The sequence below is a fragment of the Rhinoraja longicauda genome, chromosome 2 (assembly GCF_053455715.1).
Source record: "Rhinoraja longicauda isolate Sanriku21f chromosome 2, sRhiLon1.1, whole genome shotgun sequence".
Taxonomy (NCBI): domain Eukaryota; kingdom Metazoa; phylum Chordata; class Chondrichthyes; order Rajiformes; family Arhynchobatidae; genus Rhinoraja; species Rhinoraja longicauda.
In genome coordinates, this window is record NC_135954.1 from 29,381,555 (window position 1) to 29,393,792 (window position 12,238).

A 12,238-nucleotide genomic window follows, 5' to 3' on the forward strand; every position below is an offset into this window, starting at 1 on the left:
ATTGGGATTATGGTGTTGAAGGCAGAGAAATAGTCAATAAATAGTAGTATCTTCAGGGGATCATATGTATCTTTGTATTCTAAATGTTCCAGCGATGAGTGTAGGGTCAGGGAGATGGCGTCTGACAAAAACTTGTTGCAACGGCAGACAAACTGCAGTGGATCAAGGCTGTCTGGGAGGCTAGGGTTAAACAGTCAAGAGAGTCAAGAGTGTATATTTATTAGAAACAAGGAACTGGAGTTGCTGGTTTACAAAAGAAGATTGTCAACGAAACAATGACATTTTTACCCACTGCAGGTTTACAGTCCTATAAACTTAGTTACATATATAATCATCCGAAATACAATAAATTAATAACCATATTACTAGTTAACCATAACGGTGCAAAAGCCTAAGTCCATAGTGCAACCAAAGACGTAGTCCATAGAAGTTTATAGTTGCTGAGGCGAGTGTAGAGTATTCAAGCGGTGTTCAATGTGATTCAATGAGTATTCAATGTGAAGCGTTGCATTTTGGGAAGACTAACATGGGCAGGACCCATACAGTGAATGGTAGGACTATGGGGAGCGATGTAGAGCACAGGGATCTAGCAGTGCAGGTGCATTGTTCCTTGAAGGTAGAGTCACAGGTAGAGTCGCAGGGTGTCAAAAAGGCTGTTGGCACATTGGCCTTCATCAGTCAGAGTATTGAGTATTGAAGTTGGGAGATCATGTTGCAGTTAGATAAGACATTGGAAAGGCTGCATTTAGAGTATTGTGTTTAGTTCTGGGCACCATATTATAGGAAAGTTGTTGTTAAGCAGTAAAGGGTACAAAGAAGATTTACCAGGATATTGACTCGAGGGTCTGAGCTTTAGAGAGAGGTTGAGTAGGCTGGGGCGCAGGAGGATGAGGGGTGATCTTATAGAGGTGTATAAAATTATGAGAAGAATAGATTGGATAGATGCACAGAGTCTCTTGCCCAGAGTAAGGGAATCGAGGATCAGAGAACATAGGTTTAAGGTGAAAGGGAAAAGATTTAATAGAAATCTGAGGGGTATCTTTTTCACACAAAGGGTGGTGGGTGTATGGAATGAGCTGCGAGAGAAGAACTATCCCAACGTTTAAGAAATAGTTAGACAGGTACATGGATAGGACAGGTTTGGAGGGATATGGCCCAAATGCAGGCAGGTTGGACTAGTGTAGCACGGACACATTTGCTGGTGTGGGCAAGTTGGGCCGAAGGGCCTGTTTCCACGCTGGCCAGGGTGGTGTGGGTCTTTGATGATGCTGGCTGCCTTTCTGTTGCACCAGTCATGGGTATACAGAGAGTAGAGCAGGGGACTGAGCACATAATCTGTTCTATACTCTGTCTCATCATTATTTGATATCCGGCCCATAATGGTGGTGTCTTCTGCGAATTTGAAGATTGAATTAGATTTGAACATGGCTGCACAGTCGTGGGTGTATGAGGAGTTGAGGGGCTGAGAACACATTCTTGCGGAGCTCCCATGTTGAGGATTATTGTAGATTTGTCCCCTATCCTTACTGATTTGGTCTTTTGGACAGGAAGCGGAGGATCCAGTTACAGAGATGAGTGCTGATACCAAGTCCTGTGAATTTTGTGATAAGCTTGGATAGTATTAAAGGCAGAGCTGAAGTCTATGAATAGGAGTCTGACATAGGTGTCTCTCTAAGGCAGGTGTTCTTGGGTTTTAGGATAATGATGAGTCAGAGCACATGATTGAATGGTGTCAGAACAAGAATCCTGTTCTGAACATTAGCAAGACCAATGAGCTGATTGTCAACTTCAACAATGTATGGACCTTGTATATCATGAAAATACAAGGCAATGAGCATTTTCTACAAGAGAAACCTCCCTTTTATATTCAATGGCTTTACCACCATCTGTGCGTACCATTTACCAGCTGCAGTAACCCACCAAAACTTCACCTACTGCACCTCACAAACTCAAACATTACCATTTTGAAGGTCAATGTGATGTCCCCTCAAGTTGCCTTCCAAGTCATTAATGCAGCAGCAGATCTAAGTGTTGGTTCATCATCATCTTTTTCAAACAATTAGGCATGCTCAATAAAGTGTGGTCTTTTAATAAAACCCCATTTCACATGAATGAGTAAATAAATTATACCCAGAGAACAGGTAATTTGGTTGCCTATTATTTATTTATTTACGTGATTGTTAATTAGGCAAAGGTGAGATGGATATATAAGGTTATATATTTTTTACCCGACCAGGATCAAAGAAACCATCCACAATGATGTCGTCCGATGACAAGTATCCATTCAGAGTATATTTGAGAGATGCATGATGGTCAAGAAGTCTGCTCACAGCTACTTCACTAAAATTGTTCCGGCGACTTGAAGACTGATTTATTTCTTGCAGAATTTCCAGTGCACTGTAGAATGAAAGTAATTTTATAGCCACTCATAAGAATGTATAAAATACTGATTATGAGGCTGTCTTTACTGATTGTATCTGATATTCACCCTAATTTAAAATATAAGAGGTTTATTCGATCAAAATTAAGAATTCCAAGTACAATGAATCTAGCAACACTAGAGATGCAGAATAACTCACTGCTTTATACCCGTACATTGTGTTTTTGGTGTTTTATCTGTAAACCAACATCTGTGGTTTCATGTGTTTGCCTTTTACATATCCATTCTGGCTTTTTTTGATGACCATCTTTTCCATGTGCCCATTAATTTCTTATCCTGGTTATCGATTTATATATTACTAAAACTCTCACCTTGTTTGTTCCCCCATTTGTTTGTTCCATTTGTTTGTCCCGTATGTTTGTTCCCGTTTGTCCCGTATGTTTGTTCCCTGTTGATCCCACAGCCAAAACGGTACACGATAGCGCGACTATTTTAGGCCCACCTTATTCACCATTGTCCTGGGGTCTGTATTACCCAAGTTTCATTCAAATTGATCTTATATTTTTTAAGTTATTGACATTTGAAAGTTTAAAAATTACCTTTTCAACTTACCCTGGCCGTCTTCAGCTTTCGACGTCACAATGGGACCTGCCCGAGTGACGGGAGTGGCAGGCAATGAGGGAAGGGGGCTCACGATGGCCGCCAGGGGCGGGACCCGCCAGTGACAGGAATGGCGACCAATGAGGGTGGGGGTGCGGCTACCGTCAGTCCGCAAATGCTTAATTGGGGCCTGTTGATCTAATACAGATGCTTCCACTTACGATGCTTTGACCTACCATATTTCGACTTTGCGATGGTGCAAACGGCAGTCACGTGAGGGGGGATGGAGTGGTTGAGTGGGTGAGGGGGGTTGGGGGGGTTGAGGAGGGGTGGAGTGGGTGAGTGGGGGAGGGAGGGGAGAAGGAGGAATAAGGGGGGTTCAGGGGGGATGGAGTGGGTGAATGGGAGGGAGGGGAGGAGGGGGGATAAGGGGGGTTGAGGGGGATGGAGTGGGTGAGTGGGGGGAGGGTGAGTGGGGGAGGGGAGGGTGCTAGACCAATGCAGGAGAGGTTTGGGGGGTCAAGGGGGGATGGAGTGGGTGAGTGGCTGAGTGGGGCGGGAGGGGAGGGAGGAGTGGGGGGGGGAGGGGAGGGAGGAGTGGGGGGGGGATGGGGGGGGAGTGGGGGAGGAAAGGTTGCTGGACCAATGCAGGAGAGGTTTGGGCCCAACAGGTCCACTTGGTCTATTTTTTCTAAAATTTTACCTACTGGCAACTTTAAAGTGTCACCATCGAGATAGGGCCCTAAACTGGTGGAGGCAGATATTCAATAGTGTAAGACAGGACCTGACGGAAGAAGACTGGGAGCAATTGCTGGAGGGGTAACCAACATCCAAATGTCAGAGGCATTTAAAAGCACAATGGTAAGAATCCAAAGTCAGCCTGCCCCAGTAGGAATAAGAAGCGAAAATGATTGGTATAGGGAAGATGTAGAATCAAGGAACTGCAGATGCCGGTTTACAAAAAAAGACACAAACTGCTGAAGTAACTCAGTGGGTCAGGCAGCATCTCTAAAGAACATGGGTAGGTGATACTTCGGGCCAAGACCCTTCTTCAGTTTGATTGTGGTGTGGGGGAAGTAAGCTGGAAGAGAGAAGGACCAGGACAAAGTCTGACAGGTAATAGATGGGTGCAGGTGAGGGGGCTGGAAGGCAAATGGGAGAGGAAAAATATGTGCGAGTCCAGGTGGGGCATTGGGGGGGGGGGGGGGGGGGGGAGGGGGGGTGGTTTGTAGTTAACTAATTGGATAATACAATGTTCTTACCGTTGGGTTGTACGCTACCCAAGTGGAATGTGGGGTGCTGTTCCTCCAGTTCACGTGTGACCTCACTCTGGCATAGGAGGAGGCCCAGGATAGAGAGGTCAGTATGAGAATGGAAAGGGGAATTAAAGTGTTTAGCAACCAGGGGATTAGGTAGGTCCAGGTCGACTGAGCGTAGGTGTTCAGCGAAACGATTGCCCAGCCTACGTTTGGTCTCAAACGGATACAGTAGATGAGGCTGGAGGAGGTTCAAGTGAACCTCTGATTAACCTGAAAGGACTGTCGGGGGGTCCCTGGACAGAGTCGAGGGTGGAGGTATAGTGGCAGGTGTTGCATCTCCTGAGGTTGCAGGAGAAGGTACCTGGGGAGGGGGTGGTTTGTGTGGGAAGGGAAGAGTTAACCAGGGAGTTGCAGAGTTAAACAGAGAGTTCTCTGTGGAAGGTGGAAAGAGGTGAACGATGGGAAGATGTGACTAATGGTGGGATTCCGTTGGAGGTGGCAAAAATGTTGGAGAATTATGTGTTTTATCCGACGGCTGATGGGGTGAAAGATAAGGACGGGGGGGGGGGGGGGATTGGGGGAGGCTCTGTCCCTGTTGCAACTAGGGGGAGGAGGAGGAAGTGGGTTCCAAGTAATGGAATGCTAGAAAGCAGGAAGTGCAGGAAACTCCGTTTTTACAGGTGACTTAAAACTCACGTCTGTGGAAAAAGAGTCTGCATGTACTTGTGTATGAGCGCGGGGTGAGCAACAGTGCTCAGTTTTCAAAAATCAGATGAATGCACCAAAAATAGTTACACTGTACAGCAAAACGGTGAACTACACCACACCACACAAACATTCCAACTTAATCATTTTCAATCAGATGCTTAGGCTTTTAACGTAAAAATTAGGAGCAATGATATCCTGATGGTGCAGAGACATGTGACAAGGACTCAAAATTTGGAAAAATTTCAATGATATCAAGGCATTCCTCTCCCGGATGGGACGATGGCATTGTTCCTAAAAAGACTACACAGGGGGAGAATTTGTTTCTTTCCTCATTGTGACGATGGAAAATCAATGAAAGAATCATATAGTGAGGTCCTAGCAACAATTTACATAATAGCCTTGCCACGGGCAACCCATGTTTTGTTTTGTTTTAGAAATGTAGCTCATGGTTACCAAAAATAATGAAAGAAAACAAGAGGCAAATGATTTTAAATATTTTGAAAAATTTGCAATCAGTTTTCAATCATATATATATTTTATCTCTTGTAGTATAATTTACAATTATTTGAGTTGATTATGATGGTGATGAGTAACTCCCAGTGAATAATATAATAAATTTAACATGGTAATTACAGTACAACCCATACTGCATTAGCAGTGACTACTCTTTGTTAATAATAATTATGGGCATTACCACCTGTATGTAGTTCCATTAAAATAAATTCAATTGAAGATGTTTTATAATACTTAGTACTGGATAATAGTGCACAGTCTTTGCAAAAACATACAAACATTTATTCCACTCATACAGAGATTATTTTAATGACTAACTGTTGAAGTAATTTATGATTAGTGGAAACCATGAAAAGCTATTTAAATGCTGTTTCCTTGCAGTAATGTGCAAAAATCAATAAAAGTAATCGAAAGGGTAAATGTAATTAAGGTTTTATCTACTGTTTTACATTATCATTGATTTATTACAGTTTAATAAATTACTTCAAGAATATTTGAAATCTGGAAGTCATTTGCATCATTTTTAAATTTCCTAATATCCAAAATAAGATGTGTATTGATCTCTATACATACCCGAGTTTACAAAGTTCATGTGTTGTTGGCTCATCTTTCCCACAGACAAGAACAGCCCAACAAGCATTGCGTCTCACTTCATTATTATCCGAATGTAATAGTTCAACAAGTGGTTCCAATCCACCAGCATTTCTCAGCTGTGGGGACAAACTCAAAAATGTATCATTTCAATCTAATAGTCATTTGTTTCCCATAAATATCAGTTTAAATTACCTGATAGCTACGTAGCTAGAAAATAACAAACACTAGTCGACTCTCAGTGAAAGTTTAGACCTTAAGATGATGAGTATTAGAGATGATGATATAATGCACCCCCTGTTTAATGATGAGCAATGTACATGCACTGCAAGCACAAGGAATGTTGTACTATTTGGCAGTCTGAGCCATATGGCCAGAGGGCTATATGAAATGCCATGTTTGTAAGATGATGGCAGCCAGGCTGAGCTTTTTATAAAGAATATTGTTCCATCTCTGGTACCTGGAAAATACAATTGCTTTTCTAATTGTAAATTGTAAATTGTAAATTGTAAAAACCTTTATTGTCACTACACAAAGTACAGCGAAATTAAAGCAGTCCAGATGATGCAATCACACACAGCAGACAGTACAAAGGATAAAGCTTTATCCATAACAAGCTAAACCTAATCTACTGACCTCTAATACAATATAGACAAAACAATTACAATACGGTCGAGGCAGTGTACAGTGCAATCAAGACAGCAAGTTATTGCACAACAATGAGAGCTAACATATTGCAAGTGCCGTTTTTTTTTTTAAATAAAAGAAATAATGTAATTAAATATAAGGTGCGGTCGGTTGTAACATGTAATAAGTTTAGCAAATGTTAAGCAATATAAGTGCAGTAGAATGTAAACTTGCAAGTGAGAAACATATCATTCTTTGCCTGTAAAATGTCTATCACCTGGGATAGCTAATAATCCCCAACGCAGACTTCAGGAGTTGCTATAACCATGTAGCTTCCTCCACTATGAAGAGGGGTAGTCAGGGCTCCTTGAAGGCATGAAGAAAGAAAATGGGACCCCAACACTGCTGTAATTTCTACATGGTGAAACCAAAATGTATAAAAATGGCCTTTATTAAAATCTGACAATGTGCACTTTAACCACATGTGATTTCTATTACAAATCTCAAATTGTGGAGTACAGAGGCAAATAAATAAATGATAGGTCTTTGCCTCAAACATTATGGAGGGCACTGTAGTCACAGGCCTCCAGTCCAAAAGCCAACCTTCCACCATCACTCTCCTTCTATGAAGTCAATTCTCTATCCAGGTGGGTAGCGCTCCCTGGAACCCATATTTAGTAAAACATGTAAATCAATATTTTTTTTTAGTAATTCTATGCTTTACCAAAATCTCCCAGATGTACTAGAGCATTGAGGATCTGGAGAGACAGAGGAACTGAAAGAAATTTGCATTAGGTGAGAAATAGTATTGGGTAGACTGATGGGACTGATAAATCCCCAGGGCCAGATGGTCTGCATCCCAGGGTACTCTCGAAATTCTCTGAATGCATTCAAGAGAGAGCTAGATACAGCTCTTAAGGATAGTGGAGTCAGGGGGTATGGGGAGAAGGCAGGAACGGGGTACTGATTAAGAATGATCAGCCATGATCACATTGAATGTTGGTGCTGACTCGAAGGGCTGAATGGCCTACTTCTGCACCTATTGTCTATTCTCTATTGAAATCGTGGATGCATTGGTGATCATTTTCCAATGTTCTATAGATTCAGGATCAGTTCCTGTGGATTGGAGGGTAGCTAATGTTATCCCACTTTTCAAGAAAGGAGCGAGGGTGAAAACGGGGAATTATAGACCACTTAGCCCGACATCGGTGGTGGGGAAGATGCTGGAGTCAATTATTAAAGAAGTAATAACGGAGCATTTGGATAGCAGTAGAAGGATTGGTGCAAGTCAGCATGGATGTATGAAGGGGAAATCCTACTTAACTAATTTTCTGGAATTTTTTGAGGATGTGACAAGTAAAATGGATGAAGGAGAGCCAGATGTTGTGTATCTGGACTTTCAGAAAGCCTTTAATAAGGTCCCACACAGGAGATTAGTTGGCAAAAATTAGCGCACATGCCATTGGGGGTAGGGTATTGACATGGATAGAGAATTGTTTGGCGGACAGGGAACAAATAGTAGGAATAAACGGGTCCCTGTCAGAATGGCAGGCAGTGGCGAATGGAGTACCACAAGGCTCGGTGCTAGGGCCGCAACTATTTGGTATATATTAATGATTTAGATGATGGAATTAAAAGTAACACTAGCAAATTTGCAGATGACACAAAGCTGAGTGGCAGTGTGAACTGCGAAGAGGATGCTAGGAAGTTGCAGGGTGACTTGGACAGGTTGAGTGAGTGGGCAGATGTGTGGCAGATGTAGTATAATGTAAATAAATGTGAGGTTATCCACTTTGGCAGCAAGAACAAGGAGGCAGATTATTATTTCAATGGTGTCAGATTAGGAAAAAGGGAAGTGCAATGAGACCTGGGTGCCCTTGTACACCAGTCATTGAAAGTAAACATGCAGGTACAGCAGGCAGTGAAGAAAGCTCATGGCATGTTGGCCTTCATAACGAGAGGATTTGAGTATAGGAGTAAAAAGATCCTTCTGCAGTTGTACAGGACCCTGGTGAGACCACATCTGGAGTATTGTGTGCAGGTTTGGTCTCCTAATTTGAGGAAGGACATCCTTGCTATTGAGGCAGTGCAGCGTAGGTTCACGAGGTTAATCTTCGGGATGGCGGGACTGTCATGTGAGGAAAGATTGGAAAGATTGTGCTTATATTCACTAGAATTTAGAAGGATGAGAGGGAATCTTATAGAAACGTATAAAATTATAAAAGGACTGGACAAGCTAGATGCAGGAAAAATGTTTCCAATGTTGGGGGAGTCCAGAACCAGGGGCCACAGTCTAAGAATATAGGGGAGTCCATTTAAAACTGAGATGGGAAAAAACTTTTTCACCCAGAGAGTTGTGAATTTGTGGAATTCTCTGCCGCAGAAGGCAGTAGAGGCCAATTCACTGGATTAATTTAAAAGCGAGTTAGATAGAGCTGTAGGGGTTAGTGGAATCAAGGGATATGGGGAGAAGGCAGGCACGGGTTACTGATTGTGGATGATCAGACATGACCACAATAAATGGCGGTGCTGGCTCGAAGTGCCAAATGCCCTCCTCCTGCACCTATTTTCTATGTTTCTAAAAAATAAATCAGTGAATTTGCAAGTGATGCAAAATTGCATCTACCTTTGTAGTTTCCTGAAGCAATGCTTTCGGTTACCTGCCTAATCTAGGAATCTTATGGGAAACTTCAAAAACATTATATATCTATCCACTTGGTTATCTTATTGTGCAACAATAACCGGAAGAAAACGAAATATTTTACAATGGAAATAAATCAGGTACCAGCAGCAACAAAAATGTCATATTAATGATTACCCCGAAAGATGAAACAATATCCAATAACTTCATTTAGTTATTTAAAGATAACTAAAGCCAATAAACCTCCTCAAATGCTCAAGTTGCTCAAATAACATCAGTATCTAACAAGATGTGATGGCCAACAGCATAGGTTAAACATTTCTTAACTTTGCTTCTTTGTGCAGTTAGTGTCGTGCATTCACGATGACAATGCTCATGCTTTGTATAATTCATCCACTAAAGTTGTCTGTTGTGACAAAATTGAAGCATTTTGTTTGCCTTATTATGTTTCACATTCTTCATGCTGCTTACACGACAGAGTTAATAGACAATAGACAATAGGTGCAGGAGTAGGCCATTCAGCCCTTCGAGCCAGCACCGCCATTCAATGCGATCATGGCTGATCACGCGCAATCAGTACCCCGTTCCTGCCTTCTCCCCATACCCCCTCACTCCGCTATCCTTAAGAGCTCTATCCAGCTCTCTCTTGAAAGCATCCAACGAACTGGCCTCCACTGCCTTCTGAGGCAGAGAATTCCACACCTTCTCCACTCTCTGACTGAAAAAGTTCTTCCTCATCGCCGTTCTAAATGGCCTACCCCTTATTCTTAAACTGTGGCCCCTTGTTCTGGACTCCCCCAACATTGGGAACATGTTTCCTGCCTCTAATGTGTCCAATCCCCTAATTATCTTATATGTTTCAATAAGATCCCCCCTCATCCTTCTAAATTCCAGTGTATACAAGCCCAATCGCTCCAGCCTTTCAACATACGACAGTCCCGCCATTCCGGGAATTAACCTAGTGAACCTACGCTGCACGCCCTCCATAACAAGAATATCCTTCCTCAAATTTGGAGACCAAAACTGCACACAGTACTCCAGGTGCGGTCTCACCAGGGCCCGGTACAACTGTAGAAGGACCTCTTTGCTCCTATACTCAACTCCTCTTGTTATGAAGGCCAACATTCCATTGGCTTTCTTCACTGCCTGCTGTACCTGCATGCTTCCTTTCGTTGACTGATGCACTAGGACACCCAGATCTCGTTGAACTCCCCCTCCTCCTAACTTGACACCATTCAGATAATAATCTGCCTTTCTATTCTTACTTCCAAAGTGAATAACCTCACACTTATCTACATTGAACTGCATCTGCCATGTATCCGCCCACTCACACAACCTGTCCAAGTCACCCTGCAGCCTTATTGCATCTTCCTCACAATTTACACTACCCCCCAGCTTAGTATCATCTGCAAATTTGTTAATGGTACTTTTAATCCCTTCGTCTAAGTCATTAATGTATATCGTAAATAGCTGGGGTCCCAGCACCGAACCTTGCGGTACCCCACTGGTCACTGCATGCCATTCCGAAAGGGACCCATTTATCCCCACTCTTTGCTTTCTGTCTGTCAACCAATTTTCTATCCATGTCAGTACCCTACCCCCAATACCATGTGCCCTAATTTTGCCCACTAATCTCCTATGTGGGACCTTGTCGAAGGCTTTCTGAAAGTCGAGGTACACCACATCCACTGACTCTCCCCTGTCAATTTTCCTAGTTACATCCTCAAAAAATTCCAGTAGATTTGTCAAGCATGATTTCCCCTTCGTAAATCCATGCTGACTCGGAATGATCCTGTTACTGCTATCCAAATGCTCAGCAATTTCGTCTTTTATAATTGACTCCAGCATCTTCCCCACCACTGATGTCAGACTAACTGGTCTATAATTACCCGTTTTCTCTCTCTCTCCCTCCTTTCTTAAAAAGTGGGATAACATTTGCTATCCTCCAATCCACAGGAACTGATCCTGAATCTATAGAACATTGAAAAATGATCTCCAATGCTTCCACTATTTCTAGAGCCACCTCCTTAAGTACCCTGGGATGCAGACCATCAGGCCCTGGGGATTTATCAGCCTTCAGTCCCATCAGTCTACCCAAAACCATTTCCTGCCTAATGTGGATTTCCTTCAGTTCCTCCATCACCCTAGGTTCTCCGGCCCCTAGAACATTTGGGAGATTGTGTGTATCTTCCTCAGCGGGAGAAGGGAAAGACATTGTTGCCTTCCATCACAGTGAGGAGAGGACTGGAGGAGACTCACTGTGATGGATGTTTCTTTGATGGATGTTTCTTTTTTGTGTGTTTTTTTGGGGTTGGGTGGTTTGAGTGCCTGTTTGATGTTTTTATTGTTGGACTGTGTTTTTGGGGGTTTTAGGGTGTGTGATTTGAATGCCTATTTAATGCTTCTATTGTTGGACTGTGTTTTGGGGGGTTTTTGGGGTTGGGTAATTTGGGTGCCTGTTTAGTGCTTTTATTGTGGGACTGTGGGTGATCATTGTTGGACTGTGGGTGATTGAATTAACATTTTGTTCAAGATGGCCGCGCCGTTGTGTTTGGCTGCCTGCCACTGTATGTTTCTTTTTTTTTTCCTAGTCAGATGTGCAGCACTTTGGTCAACGTGGGTTGTTTTTAAATGTGCTATACAAATAAATTGACTTGACTTGACTTGACTCAGTGAAGACAGATCCAAAGTAACGGTTTAACTCGTCTGCCATTTCTTTGTTCCCCATAATAAATTCCCCTGCTTCTGTCTTCAAGGGACCCACATTTGCCTTGACTATTTTTTTCCTCTTCACGTACCTAAAAAAACTTTTGCTATCCTCCTTTATATTATTGGCTAGTTTACCCTCGCACCTCATCTTTTCTCCCCGTATTGCCTTTTTAGTTAACTTTTGTTGCTCTTTAAAAGAGTCCCAATCCT

General features: G+C 42.6%; 1 protein-coding gene across 1 annotated transcript in view; it reads right to left on the reverse strand.

Annotated features, from left to right (window-relative positions):
* Positions 1 to 12,238, reverse strand: part of armc3 (armadillo repeat containing 3) — a 64,879-nt gene that overhangs the window by 20,773 nt on the left and 31,868 nt on the right. Inside the window, exons 12-13 of the mRNA XM_078427660.1 lie at positions 6,034 to 6,170; positions 2,229 to 2,397 (exon numbers count right to left, since the gene is read on the reverse strand). Of these exons, the coding sequence (XP_078283786.1) occupies positions 2,229 to 2,397; positions 6,034 to 6,170 (306 nt within the window). The remainder of the gene's footprint in view (positions 1 to 2,228; positions 2,398 to 6,033; positions 6,171 to 12,238) is intronic.